At 35.7% G+C, this 23,864-nt stretch overlaps 2 protein-coding genes across 5 annotated transcripts in view; one reads left to right on the top strand and one right to left on the bottom strand.

Annotated features, from left to right (window-relative positions):
- Positions 1-21,750, top strand: part of Suv39h2 (SUV39H2 histone lysine methyltransferase) — a 28,901-nt gene extending 7,151 nt beyond the window's left edge. For both annotated transcript variants that reach the window (XM_020171541.2, XM_020171550.2), the window contains 4 exons: positions 10,637-11,308; positions 13,303-13,449; positions 15,790-15,919; positions 16,764-21,750. In XM_020171541.2, coding sequence (XP_020027130.1) covers positions 10,637-11,308; positions 13,303-13,449; positions 15,790-15,919; positions 16,764-16,870 — 1,056 coding nt within the window. In that variant the 3' untranslated portion in view covers positions 16,871-21,750. The remainder of the gene's footprint in view (positions 1-10,636; positions 11,309-13,302; positions 13,450-15,789; positions 15,920-16,763) is intronic.
- The window catches only part of Dclre1c (DNA cross-link repair 1C), a 31,349-nt gene continuing 28,435 nt past the window's right edge, over positions 20,951-23,864 (bottom strand). For all 3 annotated transcript variants that reach the window (XM_020171571.2, XM_074056610.1, XM_074056609.1), the window contains one exon: positions 20,951-22,348. In XM_020171571.2, coding sequence (XP_020027160.2) covers positions 21,417-22,348 — 932 coding nt within the window. In that variant the 3' untranslated portion in view covers positions 20,951-21,416. The remainder of the gene's footprint in view (positions 22,349-23,864) is intronic.

Raw genomic sequence — 23,864 nt, 5'->3', positions numbered from 1 at the left:
CTTTAGCTTTCTTCTCACCTTTTAGTTACTTTTCAGGTGACTTCTTTCCTAATGGTTTCTGCTTGTATTTGTTTGTGTCATGACTCCCAAATCTTTTTGAGGCTGTGACCTCTTTCTGGCTTCATTTCAAACTGGTACTCTACAAATACTTAAGTTGAACACTTCCAAAACTGTACCCATTTTCCTCAAGTCTGCATCTTGTACTAGTGGTCCCCTATCTTAATTAGAAGAATCATAATATTTCCAGGTAAAATCTTAATTTCATACTCTAATTCTTTCATCTTACTCTCTAAATCTAATGTGTGATTAGATTGTATTTTTTTGGTTCCATTATATTTTCACATAGAAAATTTGTTTACATTGAAGGTGCTGTTAAGATTTATCCTTATACAGAATTCTGGGTATAGTTCAGGTTCAGATAGTTCCTTGCTGTTTAGTTTCTTTTTACTGTTTCTCATCAGTCCATCTGGCATCTTGCTTTGGAATAAGTAGCCTTACTTTGCTTACTTACATCTTCAAAAACCCCACTTATATCCCTTATTTCTTCTACCTGCTTCTTATACATTGAGCCAGTATTACTTCAACACACTTCTACCTATTTTCATCTCTGCTTCCTCTTTTTCTTTCATACATTCAAGGTAAGCAAAAGAGAGTTGTCCCTGTTCTTTTCTTGTGTGGCTCCTTCCACTTAGTTCATATACAATACTCAGTACTGTACTCCACAATGTCATTACAGTTTCTTAAACCCAGCTGTGATTGCACTGGGGTCTTCTTAAGACCTTTTAATACTGTCATCTACCTGTGTAATGTGAAATAAATACTTGCAGATTTTCTCATTTAGCTAAAATTTACTAAGCACTTACTATGAGGCATGTATTGTTCTAATCATGGAAATACAGATTAAAAACAGACATAGCTTATATCTTAATTTCTTGAATACCTCATGCACTTTTGTGCATTAGTTAGTCATTAATGAGTTGAACTGTTTTTACTTCAGTCATTTCTTCACTTCCCACAACCACTATTAGACCAGACCCTAGCTTCCTGCTCTGTTATAGTGGTACTCTGTTGACTAATGTAATAGCTACTTTTGTCTAGCTGTGCCCTAATACCTGATATAAACAGCTAAAAGAAGGATTTATTTTTGCTTGGGCTGAACATCATGGCAGTGGGAGTGTGTGGTGAAGGAGATTTTTTACCTCATGGCAAACAAAGCAGGAAGTGAGACAGAGCCAAGTAGCCAGGTATATCCTTGACAGGCATGCTATGCCTTCGGTGACCTACATCTTCTAGATAGGCCCCACTTCCTAGTTTCCACAACTTTCCCAAATAGTTCTCCTAGCTAGGAACCAAACATTCAACACCTGAGCCTGGGGGAACATTTCACATTCAAATGCTAATATTCCCCTCCGGCCCCCAAAAGCTCATGGCCATCTCATAATGCAAATATATTTATTTACTCCATCTCTAAGAGCTCCCAAAAGTCTTAACAGTTTCAACATTGTTCAAAAATAAAAATTAAAGTCTCCTCTGAGAATCAAGGCAAACTCTTAGCTGTAAACCCCTGTAAATCAAAAAGAAAATTACATACTTCAAAAATTCAGTGGCACAAAGTAAACATTCCTATTCCAAAAGGGAGAGATGGGGGGTGTAGAAAGGAGGGATGGTACCAAAGCAAAAAAAAACTAATAGAGAAAACATTTAAGTCATAGCTCCATGTGTGGCATCCAGAACATGTGGTATAGTGATGGAAGGACCAGTGGGCTGGGACAGCCCCATTTAGCCTTGCCATTTGTAGCCTACATGACCTCTAGCTTGGGCTGGCTCTCCTACTCATTACCTATGGCTTTTCTCAGTAGATGTTCCATGTTCCTGGCATCTTCCACATCCTGAGGTCTCCATTGCTGCTTAGGCTTCACTCTTGCAGCTTCATGCTTGCCCTCTCAGGGGCTGCCTGTAAGGAATCTGTCCCTGCGACATTTTGCCTAACCACCTAGGCCTTCCTTTCAAATCTAGATGGGAGCTTCTGTGACCCTGTAACTCTTGCATTCTACATATCTGCTAACCAACATCATGTGGACAACACCAAGGTCTTCTGCAAGCTGGAGCAGTGGCTAGGCCTTTGGACATGGCTATTGCATCCTCTAAGTGCCTGGGTGACATGAGCATGGTGAACTGTATCTTAGGGAAACAACTTCCTAGGCTTCCTTGTTCCAGGAGGGTGCCCCAGAAGTTCTCTGGTAAGGGGAACATCTTTCAAATGAGTTTGCTGTTCATACCATTAAGACTGCAGTGGGTTGGGGTTTGTCCAATTCCTGAGATTCCATGAAAGTATCTTTCTTGTTATCCTGATTCACATTTCTTGACCTTTTTTAAATGGCACTGATCTCTTCACAAACCATGTCTTCTTTAGTCCTGTCTTTATACAGACTTTTCCTCCCACAAAGTTTCAGGGCATGGGCAAAATACAGATAAGTCTTACTAGAATATAACACACATGGCCACTAGTCTACTTCCCAGTAGAGTCCTGGTTCCCATCTGAAACTTCATGAAGCCAGCCTTCACTGTCCACTTTCCTAACAGGAATTTGAGTTCTCTGTGGTCTTTTGAGCTCCCATCAGAATTGCTCACTCAGCTCTTCTTGTAGCTGCTTCTCTAAACTCTTCCAAATTCTTCTGAAAACCAGTTCCAAAGGCTTAAGAGCCACCTGGTCAGATTTAGTCATAGCAATGACCCCACTCCTGGTATCAGTTTTCTGTATTAGTTACTTTTGTGTAGCTGAGACTGAATACCTGACATAAACAACCTAAAGGAGGAAATATTTATTTGGGCTGACAGTTTCAGCAGGTTCAGTCCATGGTTACTTGGTCCCTTGTGCTTGAGGCTGAACATCATGGTGGTGGGACCAGGTAGTGAAGGAGGTTCTTCACTCATTGCAAACAGAAAGTAGAAAGTAAGATAGGGATCAGGAGGCAGGTATAATTTTCTAAGGCATGTCCCCAGTGACCTTCCTCCAGCTAGGTCCCATCTCCTGGTTTCTACAACCTCCCAAAATAGTGTCACCAGCTGGAGACCAAGCTTTTAACACATAAGCCTATGGGGAATGTTCATATTTAAACCATAACTAATATCTCCTGTTTCTTTTCCTCACAGACTTACTCAATAAACATTTGAGTTTTTTTATACGTCAGGTACTGTGTTAGCCACTGGGAATAAAAGAATAATAAAAAACTGTTCCTCGTTTTAAAGTACTCACAGCCTAGTGAGAAAAACTGACAGTATTGTTGTGACAAACATTGTTACAAGATCTGTGGAAAGTACATATAGATAACAGAAAGCTCAGAAGTGATGACCAATTGAGACCTGAAATGATAAATGTTATAATTTAGTATGGCTTCTATCTTGAGAGTAGGGTGGTAGGAGTAGGAAAGACTGAGAGATGAGTAAAGGCTCTTTCAGCCATCTGAGGGCTGTGGGGATCCAGTTGAAAGGTTCTAAAGAGTGACACATCAGATTTGTAATTCAGAGGCTTTTCTCTGCATGAAGAAAGAAGCTGGGCAGAAAGGGAATGACGCATGTATGGCTACAAGTTCTAAAAGGCTGCTTAGTAATCTCAGTAAGAAACAATGATCTTTGAAGTATTAACAGTGGCAATGAAGAGAAGTAGGCAGCTTTTTTTTTTTAAGTGGGACTGGGGTTTGAACTCAGGGCTTCGTACTTGCAAAGCAGGTGCTGTACTGCTTGAGCCAAACCTGCGGTCCATCTTGCTCTGGTTATTTTGGAGATGGAGTTTCATGAACTATGCCCAGGCTGGCCTCGAGCTGTGATCTTCCTGATCCTGATCCTAACCTCCCAAGTAGCTAGGATTGCAGGCATGAGCTGCCAGCACCCAGCTTGGAATTTTTTTAAAAATAAGGTAAAATTAATAAGTCTGTGGTTTGTGTCACAATGGTGGGAATCTGCAACAATGAAGCCACATCTCAGAAAATATGGGTTTCTGATTTGGACAGAATTGGTATAAATAATATTACTGTATAGGATCCAAGAATATGGGAGAAAGAACTGGATTGGGTTTGGGGAAGAAAACTGAGTATATTTTAAGTAGAAAGTTGGAAATGTGACTCCAAATTAAGAGTGAGTGAGACCTAGTTGGAATCATAGATATTGACACAATTGACAAAAGATAATGATTAAACTCTTGGGAGTAGATAGTTACCCTTTTATGAACTCCACAAATATTTATTGGCCATCTACCACACCCTGAGCCAGGAACTAGGAATCTCAGCATTGAAGGGCATGGGGGATGGTTACCTGATAATACAGTTTATTTTTAGTGAGATAAAGAATGCTGAGAACAAAGCATAAGTGCTTGTACAAAGTACTTTACTTTAGGTGAAGTAAGTGCTAATGTAACAGAAGGATCTAACTTACTCTGGAGAGACTAGGCAGGTATCCTTGAGGATACTTAGTAGGATGAATATTGATGCAGAAGACAGCTTTAGTTCTTTAAGGAATGGAAAATGTGAATAGAACATAGGCTCTAAGAGGGAATAAGATGGGGCTGGAAGAATGGGCACGACCTAGCAAGTGAAACATTTTACAAGCCAAGAAGACTCTTGACTTCATCTGAGGGCAATAGGAAACCATGTGTAGTAGTTTTCTGCAGGGTCGTGTCACGATAAGATCTATGTGTTAAGAACATTACTCTGACTGTTGTACCCCAAATGGTTAAGATGGCAAGCGGCTGTTATAGTAGTCCAAGAAAAGCAAATGTAAGAAGAGAATAAGGACCAGATAATGAACCCTGAAGAATAGTAAGGGGTACTTAGAGGTAGATCTGTCAAAGAGGGGTAAATGAAAGGAAGTAAGAAAACTGGACGAGTAAATCATGGGAGTCTGAGGATGAGTTTATGTCACCAGAAGAGTGTTGAACGACGGGTCAAAGAAGAACTATATAGAATCCATTGAAGTTAGCAGTCCAGGGGCCATTGATGCCTTTTGAGTAGTTTCTGTGGAATGAATAGAAGAGTCCAAAGAATGAATGAAAAAATGAATTGGAGACATAAGAAAGGAGAGTCAAGGAGTATGGACAGTTCTTCTAAGATTCATAGCTTTGAAGAAAAGACTAGTGAAGGCAAGATAGGGCAGAGGAGTGCTTATAATTTTGATTTTTTTATTAAAAAATTGAGTAGATAATATATACATGTGATTTTGAATGTTATAATGAGAGACCATATCCGAAGTCTTTGACCCTGTGACCTAGCTCCAGTCTTTTACTATTAATTTAATGTCTTAGAGGTTCCTTACCTATATAAGCAGAAGTTTAAAAGCTACTGGAAATGAGTAGTGAGGGAGGAACTGAAGAGATGGGAGAAGAGATATAATTGATAGGGGAAGCACATAAATGGATTATATATAATCCACTTTCTCTGTAGTTTCACATCCACAAGAGGTTGGAAATTCGGAACAAGGGTCATACTGAAAATAACAAAGGAGGCAGTGGGATAGGGAGCCTGAGCAAAGTGGAGGAGGTCTAAAGTAGTCAAGTTGGGAAACAGAAAAAAATGCTGTTTGAGAAACAAAAGGGTTGCTACTGTTAGGATTTCACCTCAGGGGTCAAACTGAATTTAAAGGATGTGCATTGTAGTAGTTTTTATCTCAGTGCAGCAGTGTTCCTTGCCACGTCACCTTTTCATACAGAATAATTTCTGAGAAAACTGTGGGTACTTAACAGTAAAGTTGTATAGCCCCAATGCACATTGATGGAACTCTCCCTTAGTAAGTAAAGTAAAAATACCACCTACAGCTCTGACTTAAAACATACCAGTACATCTGCATTTTTAGAACCATCAATATACTGCCTGGCCAAACTAACAGAATAGTCTCTATCTAACAATAGAGTAATATTCCTAAAAGGCTGGTTGTACCTACAGTGGTTTCTGAAGAACTAGAACAACATAGATACATTAAAATATAACCAAAATTTTAGAAATTGTGAAAAAAAAAAAAGAGCTACAAAGGACTTTCACAAGGTTGCATGGATCATTTTTTTTCAGCACAGGATATTTACCCAGTTCTCGCAATTCCTTATTGGCATGAAATCCAATTACTTACATCGATCATAATAGTTCTCAACTGTGGTCACATAGTACCACTGCTGCTTTCACAATCAGATTCAGGCTAACAAAAATACAAGAAATTTTCTTGTCTTCTGTCCTCATACTTACACACTTTTTAAAGTTTTGGTATTTGCTACCATGTGTTGGTATAGATAATAGGTGACAAAACACATACTGAAAAACCATGAATTGCTGTTTCTAGGGTAAGTTTAAAAGCTTTAAGAATTTATGTAGTTACTGTTTTGAGTTTTATATTATATTCTGGTAATTACATTTTTTTGTTATGTCTTTAGAAGCATTTAGTCAAAACCTGAGATAGTGGGCAGTCATGCTTCTTTTGGGACTATGAAGAATAAAATTTCATTCCTTCTCACAAATAGCTTATAGTTAAATGAGAAATGGGAACAAAAGGAAGTTGACAGTGACCAGTTCTTGGGGAAGAGGCAGGAAGGACTTCATAAAAGAGGTAACATTTAGGCTGGTAGATGTGGCTTAAGTGCTAGAATACCTACCTAGCAAGCTGGAGGCCCTGAATTCAAACCACAGTACTGAAGAAAAAGAAAGAGACATTTAAGTGCTTTAAAAGATTTACAGCTTACACATAAAAATATAAGACTGAAAGAAGTGTTCACTAAGGTCAATGAGAGAGGCCTTTCTAATTACAGAGAACTTTATAAACAAAGCAGTAGAAAGGTATAGAACAGTCTGGCATGTTCAAGGACAAGCAGTAGTTTTACACGGCTAGAGGGTAGTGTATGAATGAGACTATAATGGGAGATTGAGCCAGAATGGCATCAGGGACCAATTTCTTTTAATGATTTTTTTTGAAGTGAGGTCTTTCTCATCACAGACTTAGGAACTCACGCCATCTTCTCACTTCAGCCTTCAAACTAGCTTGGACTATAGGTATGAGCCACCATCCGGCTAAAAGAAGAGTTTGGGTTTTTTGTTGTTGTTTTATGGTGTTGGGGATCTAACCCAGAGGTGTGCACTTGCCAGGCACAAGTTCTACCACTATGCTACGTTCCCCAGCCTGTGAACCAAGAACAGTTTTCATTATTGTAGTAGAAGTTCCAACTGTGTTGTGTTGGCAGTGGAAGAACTATCAACAATTTTCAAACAAGAAAACAAGAGTAACTGGCTCTGTGGAGTAATTGAAGTGGTCAGTTTGGAGGCAGGGAATCTTTGGGCGATTAATATGATAATCCAGTCAAGAATTTTGGACCAGAGATAACTAAAACTGTAGTAATCGAGATGGACAGAAAGAAGTCCATTTCTTTAAAAACTTCATGATGAATTGAGAAGGAATTCATCACCTTCCATGTTTTCAGCTTATAGGTAGTTGATGCATAAAATTCACCATAATGAGGAATGCAGAAAGAATTAGTTTATGACAGACAGTGTGAATTCTATGTAGCTAGAGTGCTCTAAGAACCTGTTGGACATCAAGAAGGCTTTTGAATATATGGCTTTGCAGGTAAAGTTCAGAGAGTTGTCAGCATGTTAAAGTATTGGAGTGGTGAGGTTGCCCAAAAGGAATATGGAGTAGGAATTCTTAACTTGGAGTACAAATATCCTGAAATTACCCAAAATGTTATGTATGTGACATTGTCATGGAAAGGTCCATATTTTTCATCAGGTTTTCAAAAGGGAGATACACTTTTTTAGTGTGAAAGGCTGTCAAAGACAGAGACCTGAGTATCTGTATTGTTTAAGTGGCAGACAGAGAAAGCAGTCTCAGTAAATTAAGTAGAAAAGGAACAAGAATGAAAAGAAAAATCATGGTATTCATGCCTAAGGAATGGTCAAGCAGTGGCTACCACTATAGATAGAGACATCAAAATACGTGAGGATTCACAAATTAGAAATGCTTGGCAATTAAAATTATAATGTGGAGTTAAATGTATTTGTATTTAATGAAGTTCCCCACAGAAAGCTGTAAGAACTATTGGATTGCCCTATAATAAGTTCAGATATATCTGCCAAGTATTCAAGGTTGTCTAAAATTTGCTCTTGCCCTAACATTACAGTTTTATCTCTGTTCAACATTCTGAACTTTAAAGCTGGACAAATCCATCTCTTTAACTGTTTTCTGAATACTTCATGTAATCTTAGCTTCAAGCTTTGGCCCCTGTTTCTCATCCTGCCTGCAATGTCCCCTATGCAACAAATTTTATCAGTCTTTCACAGTATAGTTTGTTCTGTTTCTTCTCCCTTTTCTGATGGTCTGATCTATATTGATTTCCCTCTTTATATTTTAATGGTATTGATTATCTTCTTTACTTTGGCATTTAAATATATCTTGCATCACTATTTATTTCACATATTACTGCCTTCTTTTCACAGTGAGATTTTTCTCCTAAAGGCTTGCAGTGGCTTATAGTTCATCATACTTCCTAATGAACTTTCAAGTACTTACTATATGTGTGAAAATACGTGAATGAATTTAACTTAAGCCAAATAGAGTTGGAGGAAAATGTCTTCATGAAGAAATTCCTGTGATGCATTCCAAATTACATAGGAATAATTTATGGATTAGTTTTACCACTGTATTCCATTTCTGTAGGTAATCAAGAGTTGATTACATATAAAAATAAGGTACTGATAATTTATAAGCCTATAAGCTTTTTGGCTTTTATTTGGAATTTTAAGTTACTGAGTTAATTTCATAGGTTAGTGATTTTTCTGTGTAAAATTATTTTTCATAATGGAAATATCTTTTTAGAATTTAAAAAATAAAATATTGCTGATATTTCTATGCTGTCTTGCCAAAGGCATTCATGTCTTCTAAGTATATTTATTATCCATAAATTAAGTAGGTATCAGTATGATTAGCATTTAAAACTTAGTCAAACATCAGTACCACCAAAAAAACAAAAACCAAAATACACACATCCCAAACTTCAATGTTTTTAGTTTTGCTAGAAGATAATTTTACCATGAGACTTAAAGGTAGTGTTTCTGTTTTTTTCGTTGTTTTTTTTTTAGCAACATTTGACATAACTCAGGGCTATGGTAGGAAAAACTGTAGCAGAAAAAAAAGGGACCAGGATTACATTACTTCTTCTGGCATAAATAAAAATCGAAAACTTAGAATTAAAGGGAATAGAAGAGTTGAGATACAGCCAATTGGATCTCTTACCTGCTTCACTGTAAAGATGTCTGCTTCCAACAATCCCAAATTGGCATTACCTGACTGGAGGGAGAAATCTTTAGACCTTAATGAGGCTCAATTTGACAAATACTTCACTGTGCCTCTAGGCTTTCTTAGTCTTTTTTTTCCCTAGAACTACAGTGTATGCTTCCATGGAAATACAGTTTGGTGCATAGCCTCAGACCACACTTTAACACATTTTAACAGAAAAAATTGTATGTGTTTTGACTAGTTTTCAAGATGAAGGGAAGTTCTTTTGTTTTTGTTTTAATGTGCTGGGGTTTGAACTCAATGCCTTGTACTTGGCAAGGTAGATGCTGTGCCACTGGAGCCATAGCTCTAGCCCAGGAAAGTTTTTTTAATTCACAGGAATTAATTGTTTCTTGAGTAGAATATAATAAAATGCTAAGATACAGATAGTGGGGATAAAATAAACTCACTTTTGGATGTATCGCAGTGTCCCTCAACCTGATTTGTACCTCAGAAATATGCCAAGGACCATTTGTTATTAATACATTATAGATAGGGACTGGGGTTATAGCTCAATGGTAAAGTACTTACCTACCATGAGCAAGGCTCTAGGTTTGATTCCCAGCACCACATAAAAAAGAAATGTGTGTGCAGATATTACAAATTTATGTATCATATTTAATTTCAACATACAATCTCATTTATTTATTTATGTTTGGTGGGACTGGAGTTTGGACTCAGGGTTTTGCACTTGCAAAGGCAATCAGTGTTTTTTAAAAGAAGTATTTTACTTTTTTCATAATAAATCTTTGAAATTCTGTATTATACTTAAGGTGCATCTCAGTTCGGACTAGCCACATTTCAGGTTCTCAATAGCTACATGTGGCTAGCAGTGATTGTACTGCACAGTGCATGTTTAGAATGTCTTAAGGAATGTGTATCCAAGAAACATGGCGAAATATAAGTTCCCTCATGTCCAGTGAACCATTCTAAGTATGGACCTTAGAGAATACCTGCATCTGTGCTAGCCAGGTAAGCCAGTAACTTAGGTCATAGCTTTTGGACCATCTGTTTCCATGATCAAGATGAATACATTTTTGTTTAACCTAATTACTGCTTAGTAGGATATTCATAAGTTTCAGGGCCTTTATCTTTCTCCAGGTAAGATTATTTAGCCTATTGTCAAAAACTTTGTGACACATCTATTTATGTAATATAAAGAAAACGTTTGATTTTTATGCTTTGTACTTATCTCTTAGAAACTTGGCTGACCCTTTACATATTCTGAGCTATTAAGAAAAATGATAATAGCTTACTCTTTCAGATATTTATTTGAGAATGTAATAATTGAGAATGTAATAATCTGATTTGCATTTTCTTTTTATATTTTAAGGATATGGAATATTATCTTGTAAAATGGAAAGGATGGCCAGATTCTACAAATACTTGGGAACCTTTGCAAAATCTCAAGTGTCCATTACTGCTTCGGCAATTTTATAATGACAAGCATAATTATTTATCTCAAGTAAAGAAAGGCAAAGCAATAATTCCAAAAGACAATGACAAAACTTTGAAACCTGCCATTGCTGAGTATATTGTCAAGAAAGCTAAACAAAGGATAGCTCTGCAGAGATGGCAAGATGAACTCAACAGAAGAAAGAACCATAAAGGAATGATATTTGTTGAAAATACTGTTGACTTGGAGGGCCCACCTTCAAATTTCTACTATATTAATGAATACAAGCCAGCCCCTGGGATCAGTCTAGTCAATGAAGCTACCTTTGGTTGTTCATGCACAGATTGCTTCTTTGAGAAATGTTGTCCTGCTGAAGCTGGAGTTGTTTTGGCTTATAATAAGAACCAACAAATTAGAATCCCACCTGGAACCCCCATCTATGAATGCAACTCAAGGTGCCGATGTGGACCTGATTGTCCCAATAGGATTGTACAAAAAGGCACACGATATTCACTTTGCATCTTTCGAACTAGCAATGGCTGTGGCTGGGGTGTAAAAACCCTTGTGAAGATTAAAAGAATGAGTTTTGTCATGGAATATGTTGGAGAGGTACATTTAATTTATCACATAACCAATAAGGTGCATGTAAGGCTTACACTTTTGAAAAGCTACCTTGTCACATACATAACATAAATACTTGGTACATTTTGATATTATCATTTGCAGATATGTAAAATTCATTTTCAGATTCAGAAGGAGAGTTCACTGGCATAGTTAGAAATACATATATATATATATATATATATATATATATATATATATATATATGTTAAATTGATAGTCATTTTTCAACAAGCACCATTATAGTCATTGAACATAGCATGTGTATATTTTAAAATCTGACATCTATTTTTACATAAAAGTCCTAAAAAAAAACCCAAACCTAAACACATGCTAATTTTGAAATTTTGAAGGTATAATTTACTTCATTTATTTGGCTCAGACTGATTACATTTCCTTCAGTGTTTTGTGTCAACATGAAAGATGTGATAGAGCAGCCCAGTGCTTTCTGAGTAAGTATTGTAAAATACACATAAAAGCATTTATTTCACCCATAAAAAAATCTCTTTGGAACTCAGCCACCTTGAATTGCAGACCATTCTCTAAATTACCAAATAGTACCAAATTTATTTTTATACATGTCATATACATAAATATAAAATAGTACTTAACACATGCCACATACTCTTCTGAGTGCCTTATCATAATTAATTCACTAGTCCTCTAAACCCTGTCAAGTACCATTACTGTAGATGAACAAACTTAGGCACAGAGAAATTAAGGAACCTGCCCAATGTCACACAGGTCACATAGTAGTAAAGAAGAAACAGTATTCAAAACTCTAAAATGCTTTTCACTGCCCTCCACTGCCTCAGCCCAAATGGTGGGTTAAGCTGTGACAAGGATACGAATGTGGCTGCATATCTGGGATTCTCAAATCTGACTGGTTTCTTAAGGTATCTGGAATTGGATCACCTATAATTATCTGTATTCCTTTAGAATTCTGAAATTAAATGGGACCCTGGTTTTGATCCTTACATGTTTGATAATGGCAAATTATTAGAAATCACTAGATCTTATATGATCTCATGTCCCTTTTTTTTTTTTTTTTTGACTTAGCAGCTAAATCTGGTTGATAACATGAATCACTTTGGATATTTTTGGATTCTTGAGCTGAGCTTAGGAAAAGCTGTGCTCTTAGGAGAATTGTAGATGATATTTTTTTCCTCTGTGGTGTTGGAGATTGAACGCAGTGGCCTCACACGTGCTAGCAAGCGCTCTACCACTTAGTGACATCCCCAGCTCCTGGATGATGGTATTGAACATAGCATTTCTTGAATATCTGTTGTATGAAACAGCGCTTTCCATATAATTGACTGCAAATTTGACAGTTCTCTCCTGTTTTGTAACAAATTTCCCTTTGTGACTGCACACAGATGGGTCACAGAAAAAGCATGCCTCTAGAGCATATTTAGATCACACGTACTTCTAAATGCAGTCCTTTACATGGTATTACATGCTATAGAGAGCTATTGTATAGTTTTTAGATAGCCTAACTGTAATGAACGTAGAACAATGTTTCAACGTGCTAATTTTCTCTAATTTTATTCATTTATATTTATTTTGATGTGACTGGGTTTGAACACAGGGCCTGATGTTTGCTAGGCAGATGCTCTTAAGCCACACCCCCAGTTTCAGAAAGGCATTCTTTTGCACTATCATTTTCCTTCTATTTTTCACACTTTCCATCTAGCTCCTGGTTTGTGTGTCAATGTTTATTTTGATGAAACTTGAATTTTCTTTTTAAACATTTGTAGCCATTACTGTATTAATTGGTTTACCAATGAACATTTCTTCAGTTTAGCAGTAGCTACATAATATCTGTGGTTTTGCATGCAAGCTATTGCCTGGAGTCCTAGCTACTTAGGAAGCTGAGGCAAGTAGGAAGATGACATGGGCCCCAGAGTTTGAGACCAGCCTGAGCAACAAAGCGAGACCCCGTCTCAAAACAAAACAAAAAAACTTAGTTTTTTTCTCCTTAGGTAATCACAAGTGAAGAAGCCGAAAGACGGGGACAGTTATATGACAACAAAGGAATCACATATCTCTTTGATTTGGACTATGAATCTGATGAATTCACAGTGGATGCAGCTCGATATGGAAATGTTTCTCATTTTGTGAATCATAGTGTAAGGAATCCTTACATACGTTTCAATTTAGTGCTGTTTTTAATGATTTTTCCATAGTTGAAGGATAATTATCTTTACACACCCTTCCAAAGTATTTTAATGTAAGGGCCTCTCCTGTTGTTATATCATGGTATTATTGCTGTTTTAGGAAGGTAAACATTGAGGCACTTACTAAATACTATGTTTTGCAAGAGTCTTAATGTTACTTCATCTCAGCTTTCCAGTAACTTAATAAAGTAGGTATTATCTTCATAATGAGGGAGGAAATTAGAGGGAAATTAAGTAAAATATTTAAGAATCATGCATAGCTATTTAGGTTTCTTAAGGAAGTTAACTAAATTTTAGAATGTACAGTACTCTGCTTCACACACACATTTTTACTTTCCACGATTTCTGTTAACCACAGTTAGCTGTAGTCTGAAAATATTCAGTGAAAATTCCAGAAATAATTTGTAAATTTTAAAATTACCTGCCATTCTGATTAGCATGATTAAATCTCACACTGTCTCACTCCACCACTCTACTCTGCCCAAGACATGGATCTTCCCTTTGTGCAGTGTCCACATTATGTATACTACCCACCTGTCAGTCACTTAGTAGCTTACTGGGTTGTCAGGTTAACTGTCACAAGTGTCTAGTGCTTGTGTTCAAGTGACCCTTAATAATGGCACAAGGGTAGTGTTGCTAGAAATTTGGATAGTCCACAGAGAAGCTATAAAGGGTTATTACAGTACTAGTCATAATATTCTACTATTTGTTATTGATCTCTTACTGTGCCTAACATAAGTATAGGGGAAAAAAAACCTGACATCTATAGAGGTTGGTACTATCTACAGTTTCAGGCATCCACTAGTGGTCTTGGACTATACCCCCTCCATGGACAAGGGAGGGCTACTGTTCAGCTTAAGATAAATGCATTAAAGTGTAGACATGTTAAGCTTTCTATAAAATTTAGGGATTTCTGGAATATTGAAGCATTTAGTCCTTTTTCTAATTATAAATTATTCATCCTTTTAATTCATGTTTGGAAGAACTTAGAACGGTAATCTTAACTTCAGAATCTTGTACTCTATACTTTCCATAAATAAGGGAAATTAATAAATTAATGGTTACCTGCTAAGAGCCAGGTAGATAGGTCAGTGAGGTTGATATTGTCCTCATTTTATAGATGCTATGCTGCAGATAATAAGGGTTGTTGCATCTCAGAGAGGAAGGATATAGTCATGTTAAAACTTCTGGTGGATGGCATACCAGGAAACTGGTATGTGATAGCAGTGAAATGTGAGAGACCTAACTCCATTTTTAATTCTGTTTCACTCAAACCTTTGCTTTAAAGAACTTTTTCTTTTAAATAACAGCAATACATTTGAGATATAGTTAGTCATTTCTTAGTATTCCAGGGGTTCTCATTGTTAGCTCTGGTTCTTAGCCTCCAAAACCCCCTGCAGGCACTGAAATCCTTAGATGTTCAAGTTCCTTATACAAAATGGTACAGTGTTTGCAGATCACATGTACATCTCTTAAAGTGCCCCTTATACTTTAAGTCATGTCTAGATTACTTATAATACCTAGTACAGTGTAAATAATTGTTACACTGTATTGTTTAGGAAATACAGCAAAAGAAATCAGTCTGTACATGTTCAGTACAGATAAGATTTTTTTTTCCTCAAAATAGTTTCAATCCATGTTTGGTTGAATCTGAAGTTGGTTGAGTGTGTGGGTGTGGAACCTATAGATAAAGAAGGCCAAACTATATTCCCAAAATATGTATATTCTATCCAGGGACAGTTACTTTGATTTCCTGGTATGATTGATTAGTTCTCTTTTCTTAGATATTCTGTAAGTTAGAGTTCTCAAAATGTTGAATAATGCCAAATAAAAGTTTAAGCAGTGAAACTTCTGCAACATAAAATTGGAGTTCCATGGTGCTAATTTGATTCTTAAAATACAGTTATTCTGGTTCTTTAAGGTATATGCCTTACTGAAATAGTTATAGGTTAAGAGGTAAAAGAACCAGAATAGAACAGTTACTCTGGTTCTTTAAGGTATATGCCTTACTGAAATAGTTACAGGTTAAATGATAATGTTATAAGGGACTTGCTTTAAAATTCTCCAGGAAAAAAAAAAGTTGAGACTAGATGAACAATTAATAATTGGCGAAGCTAGGTTTTTTGGTTTTTTTTAATAAGTGAAAACAGTATTTTTGAATGAATGCCATAATAAACAACTTTGTTTCCAGTAGAACTTTAAAAACAAATACTCAGGCAATGTGAAGATTTTATATGGCATATAAAGAGTTCTTTGACATCACTTTACTTAAATTGTTCTAATTTCTTTTAGTGTGACCCAAATCTTCAGGTGTTCAATGTTTTCATTGATAACCTTGACACCCGTCTTCCCCGAATAGCATTATTTTCCACAAGGACCATTCATGCTGGAGAAGAGCTGACCTTTGATTATCAAATGAAAGGTATGGTCTTCAAGTATAGATTTATTGGTTTAGTTTTAACATGACCTATCAGCTAAAAGTAGAAAAAGACCTTAGATTGTCTGAACCAAACTAATAAGATGAAAGAAATACAGGTTATAAGACCTTGTCATCTTACTTAAGATCCAAAATTCCTGACAAGTAAATCTGTAACCCAGGCCTGCCTGGTTTGGGCTGGGGAATGGTCTTTTCTTTTATATCACATTGCTTCCTGACTTTTTTCAGAACTTCTGTTTTGGAAGCTGGTTCATTATAACAACTTTTTACAATGCTATGCTACTTATATTAATAGAAATTGTAAACTTACATTTCTGAATGTAAGATGTATATTCAGAAGATTTAAAGTATAATTTAAATCATAAATTTATTCCTTTACTTCTTAAATCTGTCTTTAAATGAACAGTTAATTCTGTTTGCTTTACTGTAACAATGAATATTTTCTTTCCTTTGTTTTTCTAAGAATGATGGACTTTACATATTCTTACTGCTTGACCTCACTTCATTGTGCTCTTATGTACTGTATGAAAAGAATGATTGTACATTGGATTTTCTCAGTAGGTTTCACTATGTCAGATAGCCATTCTCACAAGCATGAGCTCACAGCATACGTCTTACTTCTTACTAGCCCATACCATCCTTTCAAGGCAGTTCATAATGAATGTCTCATAATAGTCACATTTATATATTCAAAGGGGTTTCCTTGGGAGTTAACGTAATGGTCTTAAGTAAGCTCCCTTGCTAACTACTTTAAAACTAATAGAAAATTTTAAATTCATTTTAAATTGTCTTAACTCTTTCTCCTACATTTCTTTTTCTATATATTCAGGTTCTGGAGATATATCTTCAGATTCTATTGACCACAGCCCTGCCAAAAAGAGGGTCAGAACTGTGTGCAAATGTGGAGCAGTGACTTGCAGAGGTTACCTCAACTGAATTTTCAGAAAATGGGGCTGATGATAATAGTTTTGTTCTTTCCTAATGTTAACACTTTTAAAAAGTATTGGGACTCTTATATTATTAAGATTATACATGTTTATGTATAATTTATGTTCAAGACATTTGCCAAATATATTACTGTTGCTTCTGAAGAGGACAAAGGGTCATAAAGACTAACTTGAAGTGAACATATTTGGTGGTTAGATACCAAATATGGAGACAAACTTTATAGATCAACATAAGGCATACTTAAGTCTTTGAGAATAGGGAAGTGCCCCCTTCAGTGTTTGAAAAGTGTTAAACTGATGAGGTAACAGTTGCTTAGATGAAACATTCACTCTGATTTCAAAGAAACAGTTAATTCATTTCATGCAAATAGACAAGTTCTATTTTTATTACTAATACTGATATTCCTGTTTAGTACTCACTGATCTTATATCTGATCAAATAGGTGAGACTGAGTTTTTTATATTTTTTCATTAAAACATTGGCATCTTAATGATATACTTAAGTGGTATAAAATGATTTCATATTTTGAAGCAGTCTACACCATTAGAAGGTTACATAGCTGAATCTATAATTCTTAAAGTTTTAATCCTGTAGAAAACTCCAAAATACCTTTTCTGAAGGTTCAGAATGGCTGGCTGTAAGGCTTCTTTGAAAGGACAGGACAGTGGGACCAGAAGGACTTTTTTGGAGTACCAGGCAGAGGAAATAGAGCACTAAAAGGGCACCACTTAGCATGAATTAGGAGATCCATGTTGAGGATCTCTGGTCTAAAGAGAGGAACAAGATACCTGGGGAGCAGCTGTACCTAATGATAATGTAATGTATACCAACATTACATTCTCTCAGTTTCAGGCAGTTTTAACATTTCCTTTCCACCAAATTTATTTTTGTATTTCCTGCAGATTCTTCTTAAAAAGTAATTTATATTTGAACTGACACTTGTTTTATATAAGAATTTTTTAGATGTAATAAAACTAAACTTGGCCAAAGTGTGTGCCTGAATATTGACCTATAAAGACTGAAGTGGAATTTTTTCATCCTGTGTAGTAAGACCTCAATCATGAAAATAACTTTTCATCTCATTTTTATTGTGGAATTTGTAATCACGGTCTCCAACGTGAAGATAAATGTAGCAAATAAATCTAGCTTTCAGTATTCCTAATGAAGTTGTACCTAAGCTCTAGGCTTTAATGACCCACAAAGAAGGTGAAATGGGACAATTCAAGAAAGCAACACTTCCAGTGTCTTAATTGTTACTTTCTGGAGAAGCTGTATTTTATTGTTCATTATACTACTATCACATAACTGCTCTTGCACAATATAGGATAAATTATTTGCATGTTTGGGACCTCATACAGTATGTCTGATAATCAAAATTTGCAAAATGTGTCAAGAAAAAGTATATTTTATAGCATTTCTTACGTTTTCTTTATGAAAAATCCTTCAGGTAGTGTCAGTGGTGAGAAAGCATCACAGGTTTACAGGTTGCACCTCCACCTCACAGCTAAGCTCACTTTGAATTTCCATTCTCACAAGTTAAATTTAAAAAATTTTAAATTTTAAATCAGTGTTTTACTATCTAGGTATTTGATGTCAACTGGATTTTTTAAAAAATGTAAAACTGGACGGCAAGGGGAAGACTATTTTCAGTAAACTCATAGTTTAGCTTTGTCCTTGCTAATAGAAATTTAATGGGCCCTTGAGATTTTGAGTATTTGTCTTACCTTTCTATTAAAATGCTGAACTTAGGCAGTAAAATAATAGAAGCTATTTAAATGAAGCAACTGTTTGGGGCTTTAATTATTTTAAGTGAACATTTAGTTACTTCTATTTAGTTTCCTAAAGATGTCAGAATTTGTTCTCTATGTAAAACAAATACTCAAGGCTACTAGAGCAAGTTTAGAATGTAAAACTACCATGAAAGTTGTAATACTATCCTTTTCAGTATTTTTATAGGACTGCAATACACAGTAACTCAGGGTTTTCCCCCATATGCAAAATTTAGACTGTACTTTTTCTCTCTTAGTTCATTTCTCAGCAAAATAAATTCAGTTTGGCATTTGATGTTTCATACCCTAGCTTAGCTTTATTTGCTTTCGAATATTTTGTAGTCATTTCCAGTAAGGCTGTAGAAAGACATACATTCCTAACAACCTGCTGACAAGATTAATTGAAAATTCTATACAATTTATTTAAATGTTATTTTCCTTTTAGGCATTCATGCATTTGAATTTTAAAAGTAAATTAAACAGCATAATGTGGATGATACTATACTTCTGAAGTTTTGTGAACATTATTAGCAAAGAAACTTAGTTGTATTATGCTAAACTCTGCTTGGAAATGCAGAGAACTTTTAGAATTCATAGCTAATATTCATTGAGTAAGACTTAGGCCCTTTGTGTATAATACTCATGTACTTCTCATATACCTATAAGGTTGGTGTCATTTCTATATTACATCCATGGGAACAGATTATACTGGTTATGTAATGTTAACTTGCCTAAGCTCACCCAACTGCTGGGCTTTAAGTTATACTTGACTATGTGACTAGCCACTGGGTTTTTTCTATGGTATACCTTACCTTTTTGGTGGTACTGGGGTTTAAATTCAGGGCTTCACACTTGCTAGGAAGGCGCTTTACTGCTGGAGCCATTCTGCCAAACCTATCTTGGCATTTTAAATCTTGTTTTCTTCAGTAATTTGCAGTTCTTAAAGTAAAAATCAAGTAGCCACTACAAATAATCCTGCCCATTTTCATGGTATGTATTTGCATTTTTTTGAAACATCGTAACATAGTGCTTATAAGAGCATGAACTTTTAACACCAAGTTGCTTGTGGTTAAATCCTGGCTCTGCCCCTTTTGTGAACCAACCTGTGTGCCTTAGTCACCTGTCTACCTTAAAGGGTGGTTGTGAGGGTTAAAGGAGTTTATATATAATATGTAAAAAACAAAACAAAACTTAGAGCTTTATCGCAGAGTGAGCACCACATATATTAGCTATTATTATTCTGTACTCTAAATATACACTTTAAAATCTGATCATCTCAAGTGTATTGATAAGTCTGGTTCTTAGCCTTTGAATTCATTCAGCCAGCATTTGTGCCATGCTTAGATACAAAACAAGATGATGGTGATAAAATGCTAAGAATACATTCAGAAGAATGTTTACAAGCATTGTTTGAATGCCTGCCTTAGATCATACAGCATATTACTAAAACTAAGTCCAGTATTAGTGACTGTATACAAATGGATACAGTTACATATACACATATTGTTGATCCAATACTTTTTGGTCTAATTATTATATAGCATGCTGATGATGCATATCATTGTCAGCTTAATCTTTAAATCATGACGTGACTCAAGTGATTATCTTCTGAAATGACAGCATACCAAAATGTTTATAAAGATAAGTTATAAAACTTTATTAAATCCTTATACATAGCATAAAAGCACTGATAGGTTTTTAAGTTGAATGATTCACTGAACATACATGTAGACATTTAATTCTTAAGCATTTTTTTACACCCTAATTGTTCTAGTTTTAATTTTACCAGTGTATAAATGCCAGGGTTTTTATTTTTATTTTTTGAGAGGTTTTGCTAAATTGCCCAGGCTAGCCTATAACTCAAGGTCCCCATGAGTAGCAGGGATTACAAATACACATGACCTTGTCCAATTATTTTTGGTGGGACTGAGGTTTGAACTCAGGGCTTTACACCTCCAGTCACCAACAGTTTATTTAAATTCAAGTTTAATTTTTTGTTTTTATGACTTAAGATATAGTATATCTTGGAGAATGTTCCATATGTACTTGAAGAACTGTATTCTATTGTTAGGTAGAGTGTTCTATAAATGTCATTTAGGTCCAGTTGGCCGATGTGTCATTCAGTTCAGTTCTTCTCATTGTTTTCTGTGTATATACTAGTTCTCTTACTAAAAAAAAGTTAATATCTATAATTGTGCACTAGTTTCTTTCTCCTTTCAATTGTTTTTGCTTTATGTATCGTGAATCTGATATAAATACATCCACCTTTAGGATTCTTATGTCTTCTTGGTGAACTGGACCTTTTATCATTAGGTAATTATCTATTAATATAGTCACTCCAGCTTTCATAATTTTTTTTTTTTTTTGTGGTACTGGGGTTTGAACTCAGGGCCTCATGCTTGCTGGGCAAGTGCTTTGCCACTTGAGCCATGGCCCCAGCCCTCCAGCTTTCTTTTTGTTTACATGTATCTTTATTTGTATATCCTTTTACTTTTATCTATATCACTTGAGTTGACTTTCTTGTAGACAGCATATAGTTGGGTTATGATTTTTTTCCTGAGTCTTCATTGATATGTTTAGACCATTTACATGTACTGTAGTTATTATGTTTAGATTTAGTTCTACCATCTTTTGTTTTTATTCCTATTTTCCCTTTACTACCTTTTATGTTACTTGAACATTTTTACATATTGTTTTGATCCATTTTGACTTATTACTTTGTTTAGGTTTTTAATGGTTACTTGAAGGATGAGGTGTTTTAATTCTTAATTATCTAAAAGTGAGTGTTTTCTTTTCTCAATTACTATACTTTCACCTGTTGCCAGTTTTGCATATAAATATTGTAAATGTTCTTGTTTAGGTTGCTCAGCTTCTGGAGTTGAGGGAATTTCAAAATCAGAGGAGCTCTGTGAATCTGCATGTGTGCTAAGATTTAGCAGTCTTTTTTCCTCAGATATGTGTTTCCCATCACTCTGAGTAGTTGGTTCTCCAACATTGGGAATTATACTTACTTCTTCATCTCTGATATCACTGCTTTTCAAATCAGAGTGAGTATCCTTTGGGCAAAGTACATTTTGTTCCATCTGTGAGGCAGGAATATTCTCCTTCAGTTTTGGTATATAGGCACCTTTGTTCAAAGAAGTAAAATCCCCAGTGTTTCTCTCTTGGGAAGATAACAAAACAGTATCAAATTGGCTGTCTGAGCCTTGACTTCCTTGTTCTGTTATATGTGTTGACTGAGAAGAATTCTGGGAGGAGATGTGGGTTGATTCTCCATCAGAGTCACTGAAAAGCTTGGGTGACTGAGATCCCGCTGTCTCTGTGGAGGAAGGGAAGTTTTCCAAACCTTCATCTGTGATGTCCTCATTTCTTTTAAAGAATACTTCCCACCGTGGTACCTCCACATCAGCATTTTGCTGAGGAAGGTTTGCAGGGCCCAGATCTCCCTGCAGTGATTGTGGAATTTCTAATTCTTCTTCACTTTCACTGTTGGATTCTTCACAGTCGATAAAGTTGGCCAAGAAAGAACTTGGCATACTCTCTGCTTTGCAGCATCTTGTGCCTTGTCTCAGTTTCTTAGACTGGTTTTGTGGTAGTGCAGTCATTGAAAATACTTCAGGGTGAAGAGTTAACTGGTATGGAACCTTGTGCTTTAAAGGGACTGGCAGAGAGTCATCAAAAAGATCGTCTTCCTCCTCTGTGGAACAAACAAAACAAGTGTATAGGAAATAAGGAAAAGGGAGTAAATTTGTGCTTTGAATAAAAATTTAATTTGTTGTATAATTACATTTTTAATTCTTGGGATTGCAAATAATAGGAGTGCCACTCTTCATCAAAGAGAGTAACTCACTTCCATCTTTTTGGCATTTTTATACCAGACTATTAGTGTAAAATATAGATCAGTGGTTCTTAAAGCCAATCATTAGAATCATTGGGAGAGCTTTTTCAAAATACACAAGTTTCTATAATCTCACTCTAGAAAGTCTCTGGTGAAAGTAGGACCAAATTTATTTTTGCTTCAACCAGGTTTGCAAACTAATCTGCAAACAGTAGGTGCTCAGTCAGTTGGCTGATGTAATTTTTCAAAAGGATAGGTTATTTTTACCCCCCTCTATAAACATTTCATTAATATTTTGTACACAGGCTGTGACATATCAGTAAGAGAATGCACAGGTTCTCTCACTTGAAGTAAAAGCTGGGCCAAGGATATAGCTCAGTGGAGAGCACCTTCCTAACATGCTTAAGGCCTTGGATTGAGTCTCCAGCACTGCCAAGAAAAAAAAAATTAATAAAATGCATTTAACTGATTTTTTAAATCACCCTACATCAGCATATAGTAAACCTAATCCACTTAAACAATGGTATTCTCAAAAGAAAAAAAATGGTTTTTCTCTTAATGTATAAAATCTTCCATAAATTACATTGTAAAGGTATAGAATTAGGAGGAAAAGAAATATTTTCGCAGTTTCTAAAGGCGTCTAACCTAGGAAGGAAATTAAATGACCATGAGACTACTATGTGTGGCAACATCTTGTTCTATTGCCGAGTTGTGTTAACTTATAAATAACCAGCTCTTTAAAAGATAACTATGTTCCCAATGATCATGGATGAAAGTTAACACTGCATTTTTTGTTTGTTTTTTGGTGGGGTTTGAACTCAGGGCCTTTCTCAGGACACTTGCTAGCCAGGTGCTCTTCCACTTGAGCCACTCTGCCAGCCCTAAAGCACTACATTTTTAATGAACTATAGAGACCATCATCCAGCATCTCCTTTAGCAGTGGAACAGGCCCAGAGGAAGGGCATGCCAATATAGAGGCCAAACCTAATTCTTAAAGTCCTTTGTTCTGTTGTGCTTTAAAATCAGTCTTACCTTTCATTCCTAAAGGACATGAGGTGACTAAGATGTTTAGTTGCTATAGTTAGAATCATCCTAGTCTCCAGAAGATGGCTTTATTTTAAGTCATGGATCATAATTTGTTTTGTCAGTCATGTTTTTATGAAATGTTTGTATAGTCTCTAAGTTGGACAATCCTGTGTTCTGGATCAGTGACTGTCCCAGTATTATGTTTCATCTGTACAGTCCTTCCTTGTCAAAACATTTTCACATCACCTTTCCTATATGAGTCTAAAAAACAAGTTTATATAGCCTTAACAATTCAATTTGAATCTTACATAATGTACTCTGTTATGGCTTCTGTGTTCTGATCATATAA

Source organism: Castor canadensis, chromosome 15 (genome assembly GCF_047511655.1).
Source record: "Castor canadensis chromosome 15, mCasCan1.hap1v2, whole genome shotgun sequence".
NCBI lineage: Eukaryota > Metazoa > Chordata > Mammalia > Rodentia > Castoridae > Castor > Castor canadensis.
This window is presented reverse-complemented; position numbering and strand designations above follow the sequence as displayed.